The sequence below is a fragment of the Haemorhous mexicanus genome, chromosome 15, assembly GCF_027477595.1.
Source record: "Haemorhous mexicanus isolate bHaeMex1 chromosome 15, bHaeMex1.pri, whole genome shotgun sequence".
In the NCBI taxonomy this organism is placed as follows: Eukaryota; Metazoa; Chordata; class Aves; order Passeriformes; family Fringillidae; genus Haemorhous; species Haemorhous mexicanus.
The window spans coordinates 14190012-14215625 of record NC_082355.1 but is presented as its reverse complement, the minus strand read 5'-3'; the positions used below and the strand labels follow the sequence as shown (position 1 = coordinate 14215625).

The 25614-nt window shown below is 41.1% G+C and overlaps 1 protein-coding gene across 4 annotated transcripts; it reads left to right on the top strand.

Moving 5' to 3' along the window:
- Window positions 1-1120: 1120 nt before the first annotated feature.
- On the top strand, window positions 1121-23830 carry PANK3 (pantothenate kinase 3). 4 transcript variants are annotated; one of them, XM_059860166.1, is made up of 7 exons: window positions 1121-1278; window positions 10036-10388; window positions 11188-11441; window positions 11549-11725; window positions 13669-13792; window positions 16012-16137; window positions 17453-23830. In XM_059860166.1, the coding sequence occupies exons 1-7, from the start codon at window positions 1251-1253 to the stop codon at window positions 17501-17503; spliced, it is 1113 nt and encodes a 370-aa protein (XP_059716149.1). In that variant the 5' UTR covers window positions 1121-1250; the 3' UTR covers window positions 17504-23830. The 4 variants fall into 4 exon arrangements, with proteins under 4 accessions (XP_059716149.1, XP_059716147.1, XP_059716150.1 ...); XM_059860164.1 differs by having other exon boundaries at window positions 1249-1373; XM_059860167.1 differs by lacking the exon at window positions 1121-1278 and adding an exon at window positions 1285-1406.
- Window positions 23831-25614: the final 1784 nt, after the last annotated feature.

Sequence of the window (25614 nt, the reverse complement as noted above, 5' to 3'; positions counted from 1 at the left end):
GACAGGAGGGGACAGCCAGGGGGGTCGGGCTGTGCTCCAGGGAACAGGGACAGGAGAGGAGAGAATGGCCTCAGGCTAGGCCAGGGGAGGTTGGGTATCAGGAGGAATTTCTTCACAGAAAGGGTGATTAGTTATCGGAATGGGCTGTCCAAGGAGGTGGCCGAGTCACCGGAGGTGTTTAAGGGAAGACTGGACGTGGCACTCGGTGCTCTGCTCCAGATAACACGGTGGTTTGGTGCTAGGCTGGACTCAGTGATCTCAGAGGTGCTTTCCAACTGATTGCATGATTAAACATCAGCCTGTTGCACCAGGCGAGGAAGAGTTTCCAGGGAAATAAAGTTACTGGTGCCATCACTGGAGTCCACGCACAGGAAAGAATCCACTTCCCAAACTGCTCCGGTGCCTCATTGTGAGAGCACGTCACTCTCAGCGAGGGGAAATGAAAGCAAATGCCAATTCCCCTTTTCACTTTACAACATTCGCGTGGCTCGGGCAACCCCGCGGAGCGCTAACCCCGGGACCCGACACGGGCTCCAACTGAGGGTGTCACAGCGGCTCGGGGCTTGTGTCCGCTGCCCGAGCTCGCTGCCCGTGCCCCTCCGGCCCTGCCCGTGCCCCGCTGCCCACAGCCCAGGCGCGGCCATTGGCACCGGGCCCTGGTCTGAGGGCGCAGGGCCCGCCGGGAGCTGTAGGCGCGGCCGGACTGCGGCTCCCGGCGCTCCCCGCGCCGGGCGGGGGCAGCGTTGCGGCAGCGGCGGGGCGGGCGCGGAGCCGCCCCGGCCCCTTTGTGTGCGCGGCCGCGGCTCCGGCGCCGCCGCCATCTTGTGCCGGCCGGGCCCGTGTCCGCCGGGGCTCCGCGGGGCAGCGCCGGAGCCGCGCTCCTGCACGGAGTGGTCGAGCGGAGCCTCCCCGCGCTCCCCCGCCCGGGGCCCGTCCCGCGGCTCATCCCGCGGCTGCCGCTCGGCTCCCTCCGCTTGGCGCCTCGCGAGCGGAGCGCGGCCGCCCCGCCCCGTCTCCCCGCCCCGGCCCGAGCGCCGATGCCGCCGCTGGAGCGGCCCCTGCCCGGGCCGCGGGCGTAGCGGCGGGCGCGGCCAGCGCCGCTCCCCGGGAGGCGGGCACCCGGCGGGCGAGGAGCATCAGGAGAGCGAGGCCCGGCCCCGCGGAGCCGCCGCTGCCGCTGCCCGCCCCATCAGGCGAGCGGCAGGAGACCCGCCCCGGCCGGCAGCGAGCCGGGCCGCCGCCGCAGCGCCATGAAGATCAAGGATGCCAAGAAGCCGTGTAAGGCCGGGCCGGGGGAGGGGGCGCGGGGCCGCGCGGCGGGCGGTGCCCATCCATGGATCCGGGAGATGCCCGCAGAGACGCGTCTCGCTCCTGTGCGTCCCTCTGAGGGAGGTGTCGGGGTTCAGGTGATCCTCACTGCTGGCGTCGGAAGGACTAGAATAGAAAGTGATATAATCAGTTTCTTGGGGATGGGTGCTCTTTTTGATGAACCACTTAACCGCTGTGCTGAACATCTGTGCAGGTGGCTGCAGTTGCTACAGTTTTATTTCTTTAATCAATTCTAATTCATTTTAGAATATTTACTAATATTTGGATATAACTCTTTCACTAAAATGCGCTGAATGCTCCCCTTTAATAATCACAGCTGTATTAATATTTCTTGCTATGTGTTGTTCAGGAGTGCCATGTTTGTTTTGTGGGGGTAAACGTGATTCAGACTCAGGTAAATATAAACAAAACATTTTAAGATTACAGCTACCTCTTGGAAAGAGAGATTTGGGTTGAGTATGGTTGATCTATATGCAGTTGATGCTCTCAGTGTAAGAGATGCACAGCTGTGCTAGGCAACACACCTGTCAAGTTCATACAGGTGTGCCTTAGCTGAAAGGGATGCAGGTTTTGCTCCACTGAGTTTAGCATCTTTTTCTTTGCCATCATACTTAAGGACTTAATTTTAGGATGAGTTACTGTGTAGAAAAGATGGCTAGTCCCAAATTTCTAGGCCTCGTGTAGTTCATACAGCTTGACTGGCTAATGAACAGCATGCAACCAAGACCGGACATTGGAAGTGGATGTCTTAAATTTAGTTTTTGAGCAGCCCAAGAAGAGGAAAATCACCAAACACATATTTAACACAGGAGGTATTAGCATAGCTCTAGAAATAGCTATAAAGGCTTTGAAAGTAGGTTGTTTCCTGTGGTCTGGTGGGGAAACACTACATATGTATCTTGTAGCACACAGCTAACCACCACCTCTTGTTAGTGCCAGTGTGTGGAAATTGCTGAATTGACTGTAATGATGTTTATGAAGAGTAAAGTTCAGGCAACATTGTTTTCCCCTGGTATAATATTAAGAAATCTCATCAAAACAGCATAGCTGGCTGTAAAATGTTATAGTGGTTTGAGAATTGGAATGGGGAGACTATGGCTGCTCCTGTTGTAGAAACCTGCTGATTTCAGGACTGTCTCTGCTGGACCTCAAAGCCTTTGTTTTCTGTAGTGGTGGATTTAAGCCTCAAGGTTAAATAACAGTGCAAATGTTACCAAGAAGTTTTAACTGCTCAAATATGCTGCAGTTGTAGTTACGCTCTTCTAGTTCTTGAATTTGAACTTTGATGTTGGTTTCAGGACAGGAATTAGAAACAGTTGGAACTGCATAAGCAGAAGGGGCAGGATACAGTGTCAAACTACGTTGTTTATTTCTTCTTGACTCTTGAACACACTTTGGAGCTGCTGGCTTTTTAAAAGGTAATAGCACAGAGTTTCTGAGGCAGTGAACTTTAGACTCAGTCTGCAGATTTCTGCTCATGGTTAATTCAGCTGAGAGAGCAGCTGAATGTTTGAAGAGGACCAGGTCCACAGAAGCCCTGAAGGTGGAAATTGATGTTCAGGGTCTCTGGTACCCAAATACTGCTTTCAGTTTGGCTTAAATGCTCACATGGACGTGAAAGCTGAGTTGGGCTCACAATACCGCTTAGAGACTGTTCACAAATCATTTGGCTAAGACATTTGTAGACACTTTTCAGCACAATTGTTGAATGTACATTCCTCAGACCAAGTGAGTACCTAATCATCTGTGATGGAGCCAGATGTGGTTCTGGGGAAAATGGATAATTGTTACTTAACTTAAGAACCTGCAGAGTAGAATTGAGCAGATTGCTTTAGTCTATCTGTACTTTTGTCTGTGATGTTTAGCATCAGGAAGGAAGGCCTGAATGTGGTTGGCATGAGAGAGGTGAGGGTAAAATATAAACACCAAACCAGAGTTCCTGATGAGGGTACCCTGCCTGCGCATGCTTGTGTGGTCCTCCTTTCCAGATCTTCCCCTGACTAATGCTGTCACTAATTTGATGGAGTAAAAACTGTGAGAAACACAGCAGAATTTATACAACACAGCTTCTGAGATTGGCTGTCTTGAAAGAGGATAGTAAAGGGCCATTCAAATCTCATGTGCTGATGATAAGAGCAGTCAAGCATTTTAAAGGAAGATAAGAGAAATTCAAATCAGAAAAACCTTGTACTGAGTCAGTGTAGGAGTGGGAGCTGGAGAGGTTGTGGAGTTTCCATTCTTGGAGGATTCTTGAAAAACTTCTGAGGCCTCAGAGTGTTGACTGGACAAAGCTGTAGCTGACCTCATCTGGTGCTGGCAGTTTTCCTACTGGTGTAAGAGAGGTCAGGCCAGATGACCTCCAGAGGAACCTTCCAAGCAGCAGTTGCGTGATAGCTCTTCTGAGGAAATGCCCATGGGGAAGAAGGGCTGGCAATTTTCAAGGAGATTTCTAAAGGTTATTTGTGGGTTGAGATGATAAATGTGAGAGCAGCAAGTGTTGCAGAACTGCTGCTGTGTGGGATCTGCCCAAAGGGAAGAGAGCAGGAGCTCGTTCAGAGAGCTGTGCGTGTTGGCGGGGGCAGGCGAGAGCGCTGTGCCAGCGCGCTGTGCTCTCCAGGGGAGCTGGAGCCCTTCCTCCTGGCTCTGAGTGTGACCCAGTGCTGAAGGAAAGGCAGAGACTTTGAGTACTTGATGCACTGTGTGTGTTACTTTTTGCAGTTTGTTCTTTTTGATTGTTTATTGAAAAGAGTTTGAGAACAAATGCCTGTATTTCCCTTGAGGTGAATTGAGACACACTAATATATGAATGTACATTGCAAAGATTTGCAAAATCTTGCATCAGTATAAAGGAAGTATGAACATTTCAAGTTTATTTTCTCCAGTGTGGTTCTATGGACGCATGTAATCATTGTGGACACATGGAGAATAAGTGTGGTAAAATTGATGAAAAATCCATTTGGATTGATGGAGAATCCTCTATAAATAGATGGATTTTTTTTTTCCTGTGGAATTTGCTGCATAGTTTTTTGGTATCCTAGCATTTTCTTATTTCCTTGAAAGCTGATTATTAGCCCATAGCAGATGTTAGAGGCTCTCACTTGATTGCTGTTGAAAAATGTATTTCTAATAATGGATTAATACTGCCAGGAACAGTGTATACCAAAAGTGTTATACACAGTGCATCTTTAAGTGTTAAATTATGCCTCTGCATTCTGTATCTTACCATAATAACACCTATCCCCAAAGAAATAGCTGCTGAAATGTCAACAAAATTACCAGAATGAGCAAGGAGGGAGAAGCTGAAAGCAGAGATATTTTGTCCTGTATTAAGCTTTATGTGGTACCCACTTGTAGAAGGATACAGCCCATGAAGAGCAGTTACAGTAATTGCCCATTAGCACCTGTCCTCCCACCGTGAACAGGGCTGTTCTGGAGCGTGATTAGAGGTGGCTGAGTGGGAGTTTGCAGAGCGTGATGGAGTTTTCCCACAAGGAAAATGGGAGGATGTGCCAGGGTGTGTCAGATACATTTAATTTGCATGTTAATTCTGTCCAGCCCAAATGTATTTTGAGCTGGACTTGGGATATGTGAACCAAGAACCTGTTACACAACTTGTTAAGGAAAGTCTCCAGTGTCTCAAGGAGGACACTTAAGTGCAGTTTTGCTCTGTAGAGGCTCATAGGCCATGTAGATTGGTGTTCATGGGCACAGCAAGGGCATTTTGCTGTCCAGCCCTCAGGTCAATTTCATTTAATTTAATTTAACAGTTCAGCAAGCTTTGCTGTGTTTTCTCTTAACTTGTCCCATAGCTCACATTAGCTGCCTTAGCCCCCCAGCTGATTTAGCTGTTAAAATTTACCATCAGGTTGTACTTTGCTACATGCTGATTTAAGGAAATGCTGGAAGTATAAGAATGGATGCACATGCACATAAGAAAATGTATTTGGAAAAACTGCAAAATGCATTTCGTTAATGTGTTTATAAACACTAACTGTGTAATGGTTCAGTAGAACTTTTAAATAGTTGTTTGCCTTATCTGTATCCAGATAAGAATGGGATCAAGGTTAGGTTTGTTACCAAAGGCTGTGTACTAGGCTGAATTAGATAAGTTTTGGGCATCAGAACTGATGATACTGCTCAGTTTCATAAAGAGCTGTTGCAGTGCTGACAGAAGTAAGTTTAAGTTTTCGTGGATTTCATGATCGTTTTCCTGTGTTGTATTTTAAGGCTGTATAGCATCATGAACTTTGGCACCCTTTGGCAGTTGTTCCCCAAGCCGTGTTTGTACTTGGAGTGCAACAGTCTTATTTCTTAATAATGCATAAGCTTTCTTGCAGAGATGACACAAAATGTGGTAGGCTGTTCTTTGCTGTCACTGACAGCTGTGAATTTTTTTTTCCCCATGGTGCCAAGCTCCCAGCTTGAATTAGGAGTTAGCTACTCTTCTTTGAAGGTTGGTTCTTGTTAAATTTATACAGGATTGACCCAGAGTGTTACTTTATCTTACAGGGAAAATGAAGTATTTCGAACGGTGTTTGTGTTTCAGATATGTCATTACATTCATAGGAAAGAGGTTGACAGGAATCTGTTTCTCCGTTTTTAAAAGCAAAATACAAATAGAACATTAAATTGAGGAATCTTAGGCTTGACTGAATAAGAGGGGTGTAGCTAAGTCTTTGAGTGTGTACTTCCTGCAGCTTTGGCTCCAGAATGGGTGTACAAAATCAGAATACAAGTGTGTGGCCTGGGTGGAAAGCTTCAAAGGTCCCCTGAAGAACCCATGGAAAAGGAAAACACTTCAGCCTTTGTGCTTGCATTGGCACAAACAAGACATGTACTGTAATTATTTAATTTGGCATATAAAGACCTTATATGATAAGATATAAGTAACCTTAAGACTGCTGCCAGTGACTGTGTGCAGCACAAACTTGAGAAGTGCAGACACAAGAGAATGAGGCTTCCCTGTGCTATCTCTAAAGATGATTAAGGTTTAAATAACAAGGAACAGCCACACCAGCATGGGTTTTCTTACTCAGCAGAACTGTTCCATCATTACATGACCACAGCGCTCTTTCCTTGCGGGAAGTACTTTTCTAATTGCAGGAAGCAGCTCTAGGGAATCCTTTTAAAGATCATGGTTTTTTTTTTAATTCTGAGCAGGTTGCCCCTCAGAGCTGTCTTCACAGCATGTACTGAGCAATCTGTTGCTTTATTGCAAGGGCTTCTGGTTGCTGTGTCTAGGTAGGGACCACAGCGGCTCCTGGGAGAGCTGGGGAGTGAAAGAAAATCTGGATTTGTAATTAAGGAGGTTGTATGTTATGGTACTCCACTTGGTGTCCTGAAGATAGTTAAATTTGGTGTGAAGTATCACATTAAACACCATATGCATTTTGACTTCCCAGTTAGTGTCCTTCTTCATGTGTCTGTCTCTTCTTGGATAGTATAGATCTGTATTTTGTGTATTCTTAAATAGAGCTTGGCCTGACTTCTTAAAAGCAAAATGGGTTTTACATAAAGTTTTTGAAAGAACTTTATGTAGTTTATGCAAGGCAGTTGTGCTTGTTAAATAAAAAGCTGAATTCTTACTTTTCCTTTTTTCAAATTGTTACTGACCGCTGAAGAGAGGAGGTGAACTTTGAAAAGTTGGGCCCTGGATTTGTTCTGTGAATAGCAGTTAAATTCTCAGCAAGGAATATCTCTGAGCTGTGCATCACTTTTTGTGGAATATTCCTGGGAATAACAGTCAAGAGGAAGAGCTAAAAAAATCTTTTAATTATCTAATCCCCACAGAGCTGTGGAAAAAAATTCCAGTTTTAGTGCAGGGGAATTGACTCTCCTTATGGAGTGAAGCTATGGAATGGTGGTTACAGTTGTGCAAGTCTTCAAACCTAGTATCTGCAGACCTGTAAGCTTGAAAAAAAAGGTTGTGTAATTGGCATTGGCCTCATCCAGACATGCTTCTGTAACTGTGACTGCTGAAAGGATCAAGCTGATGTCTGGGAATATTTTTTTCTAAAGGTTTTGCTGCTGGCATTCTGTTCCTAAATCTCTCAGAGAAGCCTGACCCACAGATATAAGTATAAAAATACCATTTGTAGAGTCATTTATATATCCCTGCATCCAGATATGATGGACACTGAGCCAAGATCTACCCTAAGCAAACCTGCAGCAGTAAGATGAAGGTTCACAAGGTTTCCATGTTGTGTCCATGTATAGTTGCATTCAAATTTGGTAGAATCAGTATATTTCTGTTATTTAAGGATAGCTCAGGCATAGATAAATCTTGTATCCTTGCAGTCCCAACTGATTGTGCCCTTGCCATTTGTGTGTATGTAGATCCCCTTCTGTGTTTGGAAAAGAAAATGGCTTTCATTCTCCTGGCTGCACCTGTAATAAAATCCATACAAATCAATTAAGAGTGGCTTGGATGCACAAGAATCCTTGTGTAACACCTTCTTGCTGGTACAAGGACTAAGTTAACAGTACGTGGGCCCAGTTGCTTGTCAGAACTCCTCCACCTTGCAAATGAAACTTGAGCAATGTATTGCCAGCCAAATCTTCACAAATTTTCAATAAAAAAATATAAAACTTCCTGGGGTTTGTTACAGGTGAAAGCTGACCTATTTCTTCAAAGTCTGTAAATGGCTGTTAAGATCACTCAGTTAACCCAGAAAACTGATCTTGTACAGCATGATCCCATTTTTCAGCATAAAATGTGTTCTCATTTAAATTATGGAATAAACGTACAGTTCAGCTGTTCTTGGTGTACAAGATCCTTAAACCTTAAGACTTACAGAGGCATGACTAATGCTGTATTTGCAAAAGCTTTTTGGATCATTTAACATGGGATGGAGTGGATCTTCTGACAAACAGGCATGACTTGCACCAAATCATCCTTAAACTCATCTCATGAACTTTCAGCTGTTCCCTCCTCTTTCCTGTTTTGGAGGACAAGATCTCAGTTCTTCACTAGGTAGAATCCAGGTAGTGCTTGGGTTGGGGTGTCCTAGTTAAATTCTGCGTGGGTTGGATTGACTCCTCCAGGCACTTTCTAGTCTGCTGGGTGAATCAACAATTTTGTTCTTGTGACACCATTCATGGCAAGGGCTTGAAACTTTGTGAGGTCACTTACTAAATCCTCAGCTAATTGTGGTCAAGCAGTAAGGTGACAAATTTTCTTATGTCCTGAGTCTCAGGGTGAAGAAGGCTAGCATGCAGTCACAAACTCAATTCATGTGTGTCTCTATGCTTTCTCTCTGCTTAGTCTTATGCTTAGCCCTCAGTTTTATGAAAAAGATACCAGGTTTATAGAACTTCTTCATTTCCACTTCAAACTAGATTTTGCTCATAGAATTTACCTTTGTATTTAAATTTAGATTATCAAGGTTAAGATAACCAACTAAAATTTTTTTTGTTAATGTTTGACAATATTCTGTTGATGCCCATTTCTGGAAGTTGAGGCATCATTGAAGTTTCTTTTCTTCTTAACTTTAGCACTCAATAAATAAACTGACACACAGTCAGCCTTGACTGAATATATTACAATATTTTGGTAGGTCATTCTTCTCAAATATAGATCCCACTGGTAATGTAAATAAAGTGTAATTGCATCTTGCTCATGATAGGCATATTAATATCTTTCTGGTTTTGTTCCTGAGTTTCATGCTTCTGTAAGATATAAATTACATCTGAAGAGATGAATTGGAGCACTAAAAAAGAAAAAGAGGAGGCAAAACCAAGCAAGTTACAGTATCAATTAGGAAATAGAATATGAGCTTCCCAGCTGGATATCCAGGATCTTTTTTAAACTGTTTCTGGGAAATGACAGTGGGAAAGCTCTCAGTTGAAGATGTTGTCTTTGCTGTAGGTTTTCTAAGTATCTGTTTTACTGCACTTAGTTAGGAATATTTATTGATACAGGCATGTTCAAACTTTGGTCATGCATGTCATAGACAAAATCCCTTTTAGGAACTACAGTCTTCCCACATAAGGGACAAAGGCAAAGCACTTGTGGTTTAGTGCTGTTATTCTGCAGTACAGAAATTCCTCCTTCCAAGCACCAAGGTACCAAAAAAAAAAAAAAAAAGGAACCTAAATTCAATAATATTAATTTTCTCTCTGCTTGCACTTTTTAATAGGACATTTTGTCATCCCTTTCACTTCCAGAGATAGAAATTTGGCATCTTAACAGTGTCAAGTTTTAAAGTGCTTGCAAATAAATTTCCTCTCAACAACCACATTATGTGAGGGACTTAGAGGAGGAGTACCTGGGCTGCCCCTGTTGCCAGCTGTAATGTGTAACCTGCTTTCTTGAAGTGTGCATTGCAGTCTTTGTGCTGAACTACGTCAGAGTTGTTATTTTAGAAGTGAAGGTTATTTTAATCCTTTGTTCTCAATAAGAAAAAGTGGTTGAATTTTGTTTATGGGTTGGTCTGAAAGATAGGGTGTAGTTTGGGGAGTTTTTAGTTGATCTTTCTGAGCACCTTACGCCATTTACATGTGTATAGTTGCTCATTTTTTCATTCTTACATGAGGCCAGAGAGACATTTGAGGTCAGGTAATTGAAATGAGCACTAGATCTTTTTTCCTGGGAGGTTTGTTGTTAATGTCTGTCTTGTTGAAAAGTACAGCCCAGGTCAGTCTCAAACTCCATGTGAGGCTTTTGCTCTTCCACAAACCTAATGGCTCATTCTTGTATCTTCACAGCTTTCCCATGGTTTGGCATGGACATTGGGGGAACATTGGTCAAACTTGCCTATTTTGAACCTATTGACATCACTGCAGAGGAGGAGCAGGAGGAAGTGGAAAGCCTGAAGAGCATCCGCAAATACCTGACTTCCAACGTCGCCTACGGATCCACTGGCATTCGGGATGTCCACCTGGAGCTGAAAGACTTAACCATTTTTGCTCGAAGAGGAAACTTGCACTTTATTCGGTTCCCAACTCATGATTTGCCTACCTTTATCCAAATGGGAAGAAACAAAAACTTCTCAACACTACACACGGTGCTCTGTGCCACCGGCGGTGGCGCCTACAAGTTCGAGGAAGACTTTCGCACAGTAGGTAGCCTGGCTTGCCTCTGCCTGAAGCTGATGGGTTAAAATAACCTGGGTTTTGAAAAACTGGACAGCTCTAATGTGTTTTAGTACTAATTGTATAAAGTATGGTGAGGAGTTACAGCCTTCCTGGAATCCACAGGTTAATTGTCTTTGTGTTTTATGAGAGAATGGCAGCTTAAATATCACGTGCAGAACTATGGAAGAGCTGTAGAGAGCCTTAAGCCCTGTAGAATTTCTGACCTGTGGTTTTCCTGTGATCCTTGGAGTGTTAATGAAGTTGCAAGGATAGTTAGTACAATGCCATTGAACTTTTTATGTGCTGATAGTTTAGAAATTATGGTTTTGACTTGTAAGATGGGGGAGGAACCCAACAAACCTTGAACAGATTTTCAGATACGAGTTCCACCAAGATGACACTCAGTGGGGCCTCTAGGGTATTTGATGACCTTTTTATGGATTGAAATTGATGAAAAATGTTCTTAATTTTTCAGTGGAGTAATGTTTTAGTATTCAAAAGTGATCTTTGAGCTTACCAAAGAAGATACTTATATTGTGTGTCTCTTTTTGATTCAGGTCTGAGATCTGGATTTACATTCAGATTGACTTGCTAGTTTAAGTTTATGTATTCAGAATTTAGGTCTGAATTCTCTGTTGGCTTTATAGTGGCATTGAAATTCCTGAATTAGTCATGTGAGATAGCTTCTTAAAGTTGGGCAGTACAAATATAGTCCCATATTTGTAGCACATTTGTGCAATGTTAGAACTTGTTACCACAGTCTTTCTTTCTTTCTTAACACAGATTGGAAACCTCCAGCTGCACAAACTGGATGAGCTTGACTGCCTTGTCAAAGGCTTATTGTACATAGACTCTGTCAGCTTCAATGGCCAGGCAGAGTGCTATTATTTTGAAAATGCCTCAGATCCAGAGAGATGCCAAAAGATGCCTTTTAACCTGGATGATCCATACCCATTGCTGGTTGTTAACATTGGTTCAGGAGTCAGTATTTTATCAGTCCATTCCAAAGACAACTATAAAAGAGTAACTGGAACAAGGTAATTTAAAAACCTACGTTGGGGTTGTGACTCTATGGGGCAATGACACAAGCATCTTTCATGTGAGGAAATGCTGTTTGAAAGCAGCTGGTTTTCTCTATCCTTAGTCTAGGTGGAGGGACCTTCCTTGGGTTATGCAGTTTGCTGACAGGCTGTGAAAGTTTTGAAGAAGCTCTGGAAATGGCATCCAAAGGAGACAGCACACATGCTGACAAGCTGGTTCGGGATATTTATGGAGGAGACTATGAAAGATTTGGTTTACCAGGATGGGCTGTAGCATCCAGGTAAGCAGGAGTCCCTTTTTGGATTCTTCTCTTGGTTTGAGGAGCTTCAAAAACAAGGCTTAAACTATTCATGCAGAAAGAACTGCTTTTCTGCATGGTTTTATTGTAGTCAAGTTACATTTTTATCCTAAAAGTTTGTATCCTCAGCTTTCCTGCTGGTTTAAAGCCATGTGCAAGTGCAGGTGCCTGCTGGGTCAATATTGAAGAAACCTCCTGAGGTATTTCATGCACAGCTTTGTGTGAGTCAGAGGGAACACGAGGTGATAGCAGGAGCAGCAGGAACAGAGTGCAGAGGTGGTGTGCTGTAACCCAGCAGGCATTTAAACACCACACAGCCACTCAGGCTCCCTCCAGTGAGATGGGAGAGAGAACTGGGAGGAAAAAAATAAAACTGGTGTGTTGAGATAAAGAGTGTTGAACAGGACAGGAATGGAACAGAACAGAATGGTCTCCTCCCCACTCCTTGTGCTGCACCCCCACTGTGCTCACTGGTGGGTGCAGTGAGGAGCTGAAAAGGCCTTGACTGCTCAGCAATAACAAAAACATCCCTCTGTTATCAACAGTTTCCAGCACAAATCCAAAACACAGCTCCGTGGTAGCTACAACGAAGAGAAATAACTATCCCAGCTAAAACCAGCACACAGCTACTAGGAAGAAAATTAACTTTATCCCAGTCAAAATCAGTACGAGAGAGGGAAAAAAAGTACCAATTTCTTTTTATATTTCCTAGAGTCTTTTAGTAGAGCCATTGTCTAGAGGGAAGGTGAGTGGGAGATGGCTTTTGTGTTGCTCTTACAGTGAAGCAATTCCTAATTTTTTTTTTTTGGAAATGTGGTTGTCACTACAGACACCTGATGTAATGTTTTAACTACTTTCTACTTTTCTCACTGAAGAGGGCTGTTGAACACAAACAGTTTGCACCATAAAAATGTCATTGTCATCAACAGAGAACTTTTGTCACAGCTGCACACATTATTTCCATTGGGGAATATCATCAATGATACTACAGCTTTACTACCCTTACAAAAGATAAGAAAAATAAACTCTGCAAGCGAAACTAATATGTACATAAGAGTGTTCATTAAATCTTTGCTGTTATTCCATAGGGAGTCATAATTCATGGCAACTTAATTGTTCTCCCTCTCCAGCCACCTGAGTCCAAGCCTCTTGAGAGCCCATGTGCTGAGAGGTTTTAGTAGGTGTGAACTTTACACTTCAGTCAATAAGGTTTTAACTTGCTTTATGTTGGTGCTTTCTGTTCTCATTTGGTTTTTAAGATCCATAAGAGCTTTAATGGCTTTTTGAGTTTTACAATAATCGGGATTCTTGCTCTCCAAACTGACTTAGATCTGGCTTAGAGTCTTTGGTGGTAAAATATCACACGTAGCTATGGGTTCTTGTCTTTGCACGGTAAGGGAAATGCCCTTCTGATCCAGAACTCTTCATTTCTGCAACCTAAATTGCATTCTGCCACTGTTCATTTTGTTTCAGAGGGTTGTGTTCCATCATAAAATAATTCAATTCATAGTTTTCTTCTCCTTTGAGTATAAAGGAATGGATAGGTGTTTGTGAGGAAGCAAGCATGAGAAGTGAAGGATTTACCAATCAAGCAGTGACTTAATTTACAGTGACTAGATTTGCAGAGTAGTCTTCTGTGAAGAATAAAATTGTTTTACTGTAGGTGGTTATTCATGGAAGTCAACAATCTGAACAAATATAATTTGCTGGGGGGCTGTTATTGTAACACAATTGACTGTTTCCTGTGAAGGAATAAATAGAGGTGTAGTGTCAAATTACTGTATTTAATACAGACTTAAAAAGCAAGTTCCTCAAGGAGAAAACATGAGACATAGGTTTTGTTACTGCATAAAAAAATTCATTTTGAAATTATTTCAAATGCACATGAATCACTTTGTAACTCATGGCCATTTCTCCTGTTCTAGTTTTGGGAATATGATCTACAAAGAGAAGAGGGAGTCTGTCAGTAAAGAAGATCTTGCTAGAGCCATACTGGTCACCATCACCAATAACATTGGCTCTATTGCCCGGATGTGTGCAGTAAATGAGGTAAAACCTGACCAGGAAATGATCTATCTACAGCTCTCTTATTTGTCTTCACATGAAATGACTGCTGAAATGGTGTATAATTTTAAACCTTTTAATACATTCTCAAATGAAATGAGGAAATGCATGTAGTAGCTTTGAGCTGGGCCTGCAATCACCCTGCTTTGGCAAGGGAACTTGAAGTCCTTCATCACAACATCCTGTGCTTACCTGCAGGCTTTGGGCTCCATTCTTTAACAAAGCTCCTCATCAGGTACCCTCCCCTTTGGCAAAGACATCCTTGTCCCACTTCTCCAGAGACAGTCAAAATATTCTGAAGCAGTTCCTAGTGCTTTAACCACAGAGCAGCTAGGGTTGCAGTGGACTCCTGGAGATGATGTAGTCCAGCTCCCCTGCCAAGGCAGGGTCACCTAGGGAATGCATCCATTCCTGAGACAAACTGTGCTTGGAGGTTTCAAAATACATGACTTGAGCAACTGCAGCATTTAAGCTGCTGAAAGTCCTGCTTTAAGCAGTGCATAATCATGGCTTCCAGCAGTTTCTCCAAGCTGAAATTATCCTCTGATCAAAGCCTTCTTTCTAGATAAACATTATTTTTAATTTTTTCTAGCTCTTGAGTCTTTAAAATTGCTTTGACAACTCTCATCTTGCTGGCTGATACAGAGAAGGTTTCCTGCCATGTTCTTTTTCTCAAAGTTCAAAAAAGAACCAGTATGTGTTCAGTATTAGTGTGGACAGCCAAGAAGCTGGGGAAGAATACTGAATTTAGGCAAGAAGTTGTGAGAGTCTGAGCAGCAGGGATTTCTTCCTTCATTATCAACAAACTTGGGATAAAATGAGGTTTAGTAATGGCTTTCTTGGAGAAGACTCTGGGTAACTGAATTTAGAGTTCTACTTAAAATCTTTGCATGTGATTGTCTCAGAAGTACCAACAGCCCTGTTAGCTGCAGTAACCCTCCTTTTGCTTAGCAGCCAGATTAATTATATTTTCTGGTTTTAATAACTTCTCCCTCACTTTCTCTAATGTCTGTCTTGGAGAAGGAAGGTAATTTTGTAAGTGTTAATTTTGGCTTTTTGCTTTATGGCAAAGCTTAATAACAAAAGAGTTGAAATGGAGATGAATTTGAAAGTACATTCTGCATGTCTTAGGCAAATTATGCTATTTATATTTAAGGGTGGGAGTAAATGAGGACAGATCAGAACTTGTAAACTGCACAAACTACCTTTATTCCGAGTGGTTTTAGATCTAATTCCAGCTATGTCACAGAACTACAAACCATAAGAAATAACTAATAGGGATACACAAAGTAGTACCTTGAACTGATGTCTAAAGATGAAATAAATGTAATTATTTTGATTTCTTGCAGTAGAGCAGAATTACATTTTTGTGTCCTAATTAGTTAAAAAGGTTTTAAGAAGTTTGTCTTCACTGGTTAAAAAGGTTAAAAAACAGTTGCATATTAGGCATTTGACTACAGGTTGAATTGTCATATTAGTTATTGTAATAACTTGGAAATGATCATTTATTTAATGCAATTAAGTGCTTTTTAAAGCACTGTACTAAGGACTAACACAATTACATTTTATTTGGTTCTTCCTCTCGGGTCATTAAAGCAGTGTTTAATGTTTTCACTTAGTGCTGGATTTACTTCAGTTAATGGGGAATATTAAGTGATTTTCACTTTTTTACATTTGACTGGATTAAAATTCACAGCTCACTGGTAGCATTCAAGTACTCTTAGTGTGATGCCAGGCTGAGGTATACTGAGGGCTGGAGATGAAAGGAACATCTGTCATGTCTTACTGCCTTCGGCTTCTTTACAGTGCTGCCTTGTTGCATATGGATCAAGCAGCATTGTACAGGGCTATGAAGGCATTGAGTCTTCTCTACCAAACAGAAGTATCTTTCATTTAATTTCTTTCTCAGCTGGCTCCTTTCTTTGGTGTAATTGCTGAAAATGCTCACTTAATTTGAAACACAAATGCTACTTGTCTGTAAATTAAGTCCTTAATTCTCGAGGGTTGCACTGTTTTTCCTTCTCCCCAAGTATGCCGTGTTTTAAATTTTGGAACCATGTTTTAATTGTGGGTTGTTTGGTTTTTCTGTGGTTTTTTCCTTGCTTGAGACAGTCTTCTCTTTCATAGCTTAATTTTTCAAAGCTGTGTTAAACAGTGAAAAGTCTTAATCCTTTGCTGGTTTTCTTTTTTTTTTTTTTTTTCAGAAAATAAACAGAGTTGTGTTTGTTGGCAACTTTTTGCGTGTGAATACTTTGTCAATGAAGCTTCTTGCATATGCACTGGATTACTGGTCAAAAGGTCAGCTGAAGGCCTTGTTTCTAGAACATGAGGTATGCTGTGGCTCATTTATCTGTGTGTACTGTTTCACCATAAATCAGAAATGCCTCTATTGAGTAGCTCTCATGTGTGATATCCTGAGGCACCAAGTGCTCAGTAAATATTAGAAATAACAGGAGGTTTGTCTTGCTGAATTGGTTCTCTGGGAACAGTTTTCTGCCAAGGAAGTACTTCAGTCACTTTGGGGTTTCTCAGTTCATGCTGTGGATCTCTGGAGAGGAGCAGCAAAATGTTAAACTCTGTGCTAAGGGTCAGCAGTCTTCCTTGGGTTTGGATGGAAAGAGCAGTAAGTATTGTTTCAAAGAGTGCAGAAATGTAAAGCTTGGCCCTTTGAAACACTTCCATTATTCTCAGCTGAGCTTGAGCAATGTCTTGAAAGTCAAGACTGCTTTGACAAGGCCTGTTTTCATTCCACAACAGACCCCTCAGAGCTGTTGTAGTGATTTTATGCTCTGAAAATAACCTGCTTTTGGGCAGCTTCTGCCATCTCAGTATGCAGTACTGAGAGCTTTGACCTGTTTTGGTTGAAATACAGGCAGTCAGTATTAGTTACAGGTGTAACAGTTGCTGAATTACAGCTTCTGGGCAGTGGGTTGGGAATTTTGTCCTCAGTTTCTTGGTCTGAAAATATTACAGCGTTCCATCTATTCCCTTCAGTTGATTTTCACAACTCTTTTCCTTTATTGCTTATCCCAAGACTGACAGTCTGTTCTGGGGGCCACAGTAACAGTAGAATGGTTTCTTGTTAGTTCTACCCTCTTCAGATTTTTCTTGGGTAAATTTTCCACTCATATTTGGTCAGGTGTTTATTCTAAACACTTGAATACCTCTTAGTTTTAGGGAAGGGGAAGATTTCACAGGGGAAAAATAATTCAATGTGGTTCTTTGCATGCAGGTAGATAGTCCAAAAGTGTGATGTGTGGATATAATTGGAGGAATTTTTCACTTTTACTTTAAGAATAATGTTGCTATGGGTATTGAAGATGTTTTAGCAAGCAAAAGTTGCAGCTTCTCTAGGAAGAAAAAACCAAACCTGATTTCCATGCTTGAGGAGTCACTGATACCTGTCTTAGAGGTCCTGCAGTGTATGGTGAGGCTTGGCAGGAAACCCCCTAAAGTCAAGCTAGAAAAGAAGGATAAGGTGTTTGTTTCACAAAGCCTTAAATAATTACTGTGAAATATTATATATTAAAAGAGTATCATGTTCTTTCTGTAGCATTGGTCCATCAGATGATTGTTGTCACTAAAATGTGATTACTGCAGAATCTAATACCCTACTTAAACTTTTTTTTTTGTTTGTTTTAACAGGGATACTTTGGAGCTGTTGGTGCTCTGCTTGGGCTGCCAAATTTCAGTTGAGATCCCAGATGTCACTACACTGAACTATTTTCCACCTGAATGACACTTGTTTATGTCGATGGGAATTAAATCTGGGGAGGGGAGAAGAAAATAGCTGATTTTCTGTAACTCTTTTTGAGAAGTGATGAAGCTACTGAGTATTGCTGTTGTAAGGAACGGGGTTTCACTCTGCTGGGCATTGGCAAGTGAACTGTTTGTGGCTGTTATTTAGGTTCTTTGGTATGTGTAGCCAGTAGTGAACTTCTAATATGCAATACAGCCTCTGAAAACAACTTTCCAGAAATTCCAGAGAAAGGAATGCCAAACCCTTAAGTGCTCAGGATGCAAATACTGCAGGTTTATTCCCAAGGCTTTAGGCCCATCAGTTTATATATAAAATTGATGACTGAAAAATTCTTTTCATTAGTTTTACTGCTATTATGTGCACAAATTTTATGTGTACTTACAGAAAACAAAAGACAGCCAGATACTATTGACAAGATGAGGAAACTGTAGACGGTTGTTTCCCACAGTAGACATAATAATTATTTTAATTTTATGTGTAATGGAAATAATATTAATGCTTTAATTTACAGTGGGAAGAATAGAAACACAAAGAATCAGCCAAAGCAGCAGATTAAGCAGTTGATATTTTCAAGGTTTCACGAAGGTACCTTAATTTTATTGGAAGATTCAGCTGGTATTTTGGGAAGATTCCTCTGTCTTTGATTGGATTTGGAAACGAGTTCAGTGATTAATGAAGGCAGGTTTTGGGGGGAAGATATTTGTTTGTTTGTTTGTGGGGTTTTTGGGTTTTTGTTTGTTTGTTTTTGGGGTTTTTTTGGTTTTTTGAGGACATGACTTCCAAAATGCCTTCTGTATTACTTTTTTTTTTATTTTTGGCCTCAAGTTCTGCCATCATGAATCATCATTTGTAAAGGTGCCGTAAAGCCTGAGAGAATTGAAGAAATCCTTATAAAATAGACTAATTATGGGACCTCATAATTCTGATGCTTTGGCTAGAGGTTTGGACAAATTTTTGCCCCATCCTACTGATTTGAAGTTGTGATTTCCCTGTAATTTTGTAAGAGTTGATCAGAATTCAAGCAAATGTTGAAGTTGAGAGGTTACTTTTGGATTTGGAAGTTTGTTTTTGGAAGGTGAGGACAACATCAGAGTTTGTATTGCAGCAGCAAATGGACCAATATTTAATGCACTTGCAATATGGAACCATTCATCAAATTGTGGCCTTGGGATAAAATCCATACTCGGGAACTGATTTTTGGGGTTTTCTGTAGAGTTTTAAAATTTACAGTTGTGATTATTACAATAATTTCAGTCCTGAAGCTGGGGCATGAAATCTTAAACTTACAGGACTATTACAGAGTCAGTAGCTATATGACTTTTTGTGGACTAAAGCTACCCAATTTTGTGATATTTTCCTGTTAAATTTATTTCCTGTAAGTGCATGAGGAGCAGCCAGACTCAAACACGTTCATATCTTGGGGTTTAAGGTTTTTAAAACTGATTGCTCAAGTATTCCACAGCATGACTGTGTTGTATTTCTAGATACATCCCCCTTGTGTTAGAAACCCCTGTGCTACCTTCACTCTTCTCTTTCTCAAAATTCAAAGCCCCAAACTAACATAAGTTTTTGCTTTTAAAATTTTCTGTGGTCCTTGAAGAGTACAGTACCTTAGAGTAGGCAACTCATTAAGTGCAATGCTAATCACAAATGCAGTTCCATTTACTGTTGCTTTTCCTGGTACCTGTACTGCATTTCCATTGTGCTTGCTTTGATGTTTCACTATAGACATAAACAACTAAAAATTACACTCACAGTTCAGCTGATCTAATGCTAAATCAGAGCACTTCAGAAAATAAGTGAATACAGTTTTTCTAGAATGTCTTCATAAATACTGTAAACTGTTCCTTTTGAGTTAGGATTGACTATCAAAAGTAACCTTTATTTGGTTATAAAACTGTGTATAAACTTAATTTTCTGAATGTTCTGGCAGCCTGCTGACAGTTTTGCTAACTAACTGCATATTTTACTTGCAAAGGGTGCTTTAGGAGACATACTACAGCTCCATTAGAAGCAGTTCCTTTAGTCCATGTTTATTGCTACTTCACTTCATTGGTGATACTCAGAGACCTCTTGAAGCAGTAGTTAGGAGCTACTTGTATATTTAACCAAAAGCACATATAGAAGATGATTACCTAATACCCATAGTTCATTAAACCAATGGAAGTTGATGTGACCTAACATGCATTTTTTTTAAGTAAACTGTACAGAGTTACAAAATAAGCAAATGGAGTAATTCTTGAATAGCTGTACTGTATAGAAACTACTGTGAGAATCAAAAAGTATGCCCTACCTCTGTTTTATTTCCCTTGAGCTTCTAAAAAAATTGGCTTCCTGTTGCTAATTTTATCAGCACAATTGTTACTTCATTACAAGAGCAACCACAGCAGTTGTCAAGCCCTGCTGTAAAGCCCAGGGGTCCTGTGTTCAAGCCACATCTTTGGGTTTCATCTCATTTTCTGTCAGCTTAGAACTTGTTACTAGAGTCTCCAACGATTGACTCTACCACCAGGAGAAATGATAGGCATCACAAATAGTTGCAAGATAAGCCTTAATGTCTTTTCTTCTAAATTCTCTTGTAAACAGGTTGAAAATGCTTGTTTCTTTTATAGGAGTCACTGAAGTAAGTTGCTTTTTCCTGCTAGAGTCTGTTTTCACTTTCACCCTTGCCATCTCTTTTCCTCAGAGCTAATTGGCTGAAGCAGCTTTAGGGTGAATTGATTCAGTGTGATGTACTACAGTAGAGAAAATCTGGGCTTTTTTCAGGACTACTGTTGTCTTCTCAAGTGGAACCACTTTCTAGAGGAAAGTTCTGTGATAGTTCTTGAAAGTAAAATGTAAGACCCACTTTGAATGTGTAATCATTTGCAGCTCAGTCAGCCATGTGAGTGCCTTTTAATTTTTTCATATAATGCCAATTTTATGGTACTGGGACTTTATCCATGAGGTTTCCTAACCAATATACTTACCAGAGAAATGGCAGGTAGTTTTATTGGCCATGCAGATGATCCCTTTAATCCAGTGTAGCAGGAGATACCAGGAAAAAATCATCAGGTTTCTGACTTCCTATCCCTGTACCTCTTAGTCTTGGGATAAGGATTTTGCATTTCTTGGTCTTATCCCTCCAGCTTGGTCCTTTCAAGTATTATGCACAGTTTTATTGTATCATTATCTCCCTAAAAATCATGCAAGTTTATAATGAGATAAGTACTGTTTATTTCTGGGTAGAGGAGTTCAATCTTGGGTGAATTTATTCCGAGCTATTAAACATAACCACTTTGACCTTTCTAAGTCTACTTGGGTAATTGCAGTTTGAATGAAAGGGGACCTCTTACAATACATCTTGAATATTTAACAGGCTGGAATTAAAACATCCTCAGTGTTCTTTACTGAACTGAGCAGAGGTTTAAATACAAGCAGTTTTTCATTATTTTTGGTAAAGTCTCAATACATGTAGGAGTTCAGAGAGAAGCTGCAGTGATGCACCCTGTGTTTAGTTTGCTCAAGATTTCCAAAGTGTGTTCAGGTGTCTGCCCTGCCTTTTGAAGATGTTTAACTCCCTTAAGCACTTGTGTGATTCTGCCAACAGGTGCTCATAATTGAGAGTTCCAGGGTGGAAAGAAGAGACACCACCCACATTGTCCCACTTCACCTCAGCTGTATGATCAAAAGCTCTGGCTTCTCCTGATGGATCATCTGCTCCTTCAGTGCTAGTGTAACATTGCTGCTTGCACTTGAGCTGGCAGTATAGATGCAAGGTGCCTGTAAAGGCTGTAATACTCTGTCCCTACCCCATACAGGTTTTCAGGAAACATCTGCTTCCAGATCCATTGAAAGAACTTCTCATTTCTAAGTATTTCAAAATAGCAGTGGGGTTTTAATGGTTGGAACTAATTAAAGGGTTTTTTATCTAGAATAGATCTCTGCTAGATAAAGATTAGATGGTGTCTTTCACATCAAGTCAATAATTTTCATTAATGAATAAATTTTCAGCCAACCTGTTTTTAAATATCACTTTCATTGTTGATGTTCTGAATTCCACTGTAATCCTGAGGAAGCAGTGACTTCAGAGCAGAGGTGAGGGTCAGTGTGGTTCTGCTGACCTAGTTCTGGTCAGTTCTGGTTATAACCAGACTAATTCTTTCCCTTGTCACTTCTTTTCTTCTTATCTGCATCTTTTTATGTAGGCTTAAAAACCATATAATATTAACAGAGCTTTGCTGAGGTTAAAAAGTGAACAAAGATCTGTGGGTGAGGTTGGAAGTGTTTGAGCAAGGCCTGTAGGTCCCAGGGCAGAGCTGGGGACACACAGTTTCTGTTTGGGTGTGATCATTTTTTCACTTCCCCTTAATGCACAGTCAAAGCTGGTGGGTTTCACAATCACTGTGAATAAAACGGGAGAATTTAGTCCTCAGACATGACCATGGGAGATTAAAACAATGCATTTTCACAGTGTAGAAGGATAATTCCTGCTCAAAGTTCTTTAAAGTTCTACTGATGTATTCCAAAGTACGTCACCAGTATTTTGTCAACTGTGGTAAAATTAGTAATTCTCTGCAAAGAAGCCTGTTTTATTAGCTTCATTTGCATCACACGTGGAAAGCATATTAAGTATTCTTAAAAACACACTTTTGAAAACAGATGATGCTGTAATATGTCTGTAATTATTAATGTGCTAATGGAATATGTTTGAGCAATCTCAGTTTGCATAACTGAGTGTCAGATCCTGCTCAGTCTGTAGTTATTTCAGTAAATCATTCTTTTAAACTAATGAGCAAGATTTGGCCTCAAGGTCTTCTGCCTGGGGAACACAGTAATGCTACTTTGCATATTCCTGCTGGTGCTAAATCATTTGTTGAAAATAAAGATTCTAAATAGAAATTGTAAATAAAATATTTATGGCCTGGTCCTTTTGACAGACTTAAATTTTATCATTTGCCAATACTTTTTGGCCTTATTTTGAGTTTCCCTTTTGGGTTTGGTTTTTTTTGACTGTGTGGACTGTGTGTGTTAATGTGGCAAGTCATTGGCAGGTGTGGCTTCCTGTGCTGCTTTATGTGAGGCCCGTGGCACATCAGGAGACAGATGGGTTTTCATTTCCTGCATTTCCATGTTATCCTTCATCTTGTTTTGTTACTGTAGCTCTTTGTACAAATTTGTGTCAAGTAGAACAACACAATTGGCATTTGTTCTCTGCTAAAACTTCCAAGAATGTCAGCCCCTACTGAAAGAGTTTAGGAAAGCTGTTGAAAAGTCAGAAATACCATTTAAAGTAATTCTAAAATCTAAATGTGCTAATTAGGGTGGCCTGTAAAATGAACTGGAATCTAGAGTGCTGGTTGCTAATCTTTGCTATAAATTGCTGACATTTCACAATTCATATTTCTGGCGTCAGTTTCAGAAATTGTAAATAAAAGCTTTGGGAGGAGGTGTATTAGTTTCAGATTGTGCATTATGAAAGACTAGTGAATTAGTATTTTGAGACATTAAATTACAACACCTAGAATGTGAAAATTAATGTGGTTGTGTTAGGGTATAGAGGGCTTTAGATAACCTGCACTTTTACATTCTTGAGTTTTGGCATTTTACCAAACAAACATTTAATTTTCCATTTACTGTCTCATCATATGCAGGCCTTGTAGTCACCAGATGCTGTCTTCAAGTATTTGTTTTAGTTAGCAAAGCAGAGAGGCAGGTTTGTGACTTGTAAACCCTGGTAGGGTGGAAGTTCTCTGAAGAGCCATTTGGTTAAGTTGCCTTATTCTATTGCATTGCACTCATGGTATGTCTCTGCTTTCTTGTTTACTGTTCAGACACTGAAGATGTGATGTAAAAATACATGCTACAAATTTTTCATCATAAATTACTCATGAATACCTTTGTGTCACCTGTTAAACAGCTCTTGTAAATGATGCCTTTATGCCATCTGTAATACAGCTCTTGTAAATTGTTTAAATTATTTTTCTTTTTATAGATTCTCATTATTGAATGTACAGATTAGATCCCTTTATTATGTCACTGAGTAATTTGATTTGGGCCCAAATATGGACAATGCTGTAATTCATCCCATCAAAACTGTAAATAATTCTTTACTGCTTGTTTGCATGAGTGAAGTTTGGATTTCATTTGCTTTGTCATAAACCAACTCCTCTGTCATGGGCCTACTTTTTACAGTTTATTTTCCTGGTTTTATTGCCATTTGTTCTGTACGAATGTTGAAACAGTACTTTGTCTTTTCCTAATAAATAATTTGAGATTGTTCATTGTTGGCCCGTGTTTGTGGGTTTTGTGGGAGGGATTTCTGGGTGTGTTCCTTTCCTTTGGCATTGTAAATTTCTGCAGCATTTGATACTGGGGGTTGTGGCAGAATACCTTTAACTGAGGCAACGTGACTGCTGTGGTTTCATGCTCTTTTCTTCCTCTCATAAGCTGATAATTCACAGCTCTCAGATTCAGGTGCAGTTTTCAGAAACACTGGATGTGCTAAACAGCCCTGGTTTGCAGTGTGGAAGAATGAAGTGTGCTCTGGAAGCATTCTAAGCTTTCCCTTTCCAAATCCACCTGGGCACACCTGCTGCTCCCTGCACAGGAATGGGTAGCTCAGTGTCCTGTTTTACTGAATAAAACACTTAATGTGCCAAGTGCAGACTGTATATATAAACCACTCCTCTCTTGGAATTCCCTTTGCTTATGTTTTGAACTGCCAAATTTTGTCATCCTGAAGTTGTCCTAACTGGATCCCAGTGGGCAGGAAGTTGAGAGCAGAGGAGTGTGTGCCACACAGCATCCTGGCAGTGCAGCTTGTGACAGGCTTGCTGTGGCAGAGATGGTCCTTCAGGGTTCTCTGCAAATATTTTAGCCATCCAAACCACAAAGCTTTGCTTTAAACCACCAGAAATGAAAACTCCTTCCTGTGTTGTATCTCCAAGGAGCTCTGCCCCACAGTGATGTTTTTCAGGGGAACACACATTCTTTACAAGTTTAGGAGTTTAGGGAGCTCTGATTTGTTCAGTGTGCTTTTTTTAATGGAGAAATACCTCATGGAGGGAATTGAGTAGCTTTTTGTGGAAGCTGGTCTGCTTTTCAGCTGGGGTCCTTAACTACTTCTAGTGCAGCCCATGAGCAAGCTGAGGGGACAGGATTAGGCTTCATTACTTCTTAGCTGGTGATCTAATTTTTATTTCTTTTTAAGAAGTTTGTATGAAACAAGTGACTTCCTCTTACTGTAAGGCTATTCAAGCCAGCTGTATTTGAATTTTTGTTGGACTTGAGAAATGCAAACCCCTAATTTAATAATACTTGTAACTTCCTTATTTTTAGAAATACAGATTAAAAATTAAGTTTGCCCTTAAATCCTGGAGTGGAACCCCCTGCTCGAAAGGCCTGTCTATCTACAGGTGTTCTGTAAATGTATCCACTGTGTGCCATTTTGGGGTTCAGTACAGTGTCAGGAGTACCAGGATTGGCTCTGCTGTGCTGTTCCCAGGCTGGAGGGAGCAGGCATGTGTTAACCAAAATCTGCAGGTTTGTGGGTGCTTGTCAGTCTGGAGAGCCTGTGCAATCCCTGACTGATGTGTACTCTCATTTTCCTTCAGGGGCTGTGCTAAATGGATCAAAGGCTGAGTCTTTCATAACCCAGACGTGTCCAGATATGTAAATTAAATAAAACTGAGCTACCTCTAACCAAATCTGTTCATGCACTTTCTACATCCCAGGCTTTGGGCTGGTTTGTGGGGAGTTACTGATAGCAGTTGACAGCAGACAATCAAACTTCCAGGGAAAATTCCCTGGTAGGGGTGCACAAGGGTTTACAGCAGCAATTTGAGGAAAAGGCATCTCTTGTCAGGTCCCTGCTGGAGAGCTGCACGGGGTGTGGGCAGTGCTGAGCTGCTGCTTTGGACCCTCCCCTGGACACCTCCCTCCCTGCTTTCCCCCCAGCTGCTGTTTCTCCTTTGTCGGGGAAGGATTTGCCCTCCAGGAAAGGCACATTGCTGAGCTGCTGGTGTGCACACACACCTGGGAGCAGAGCACAGAAGGTAAGGGGGGG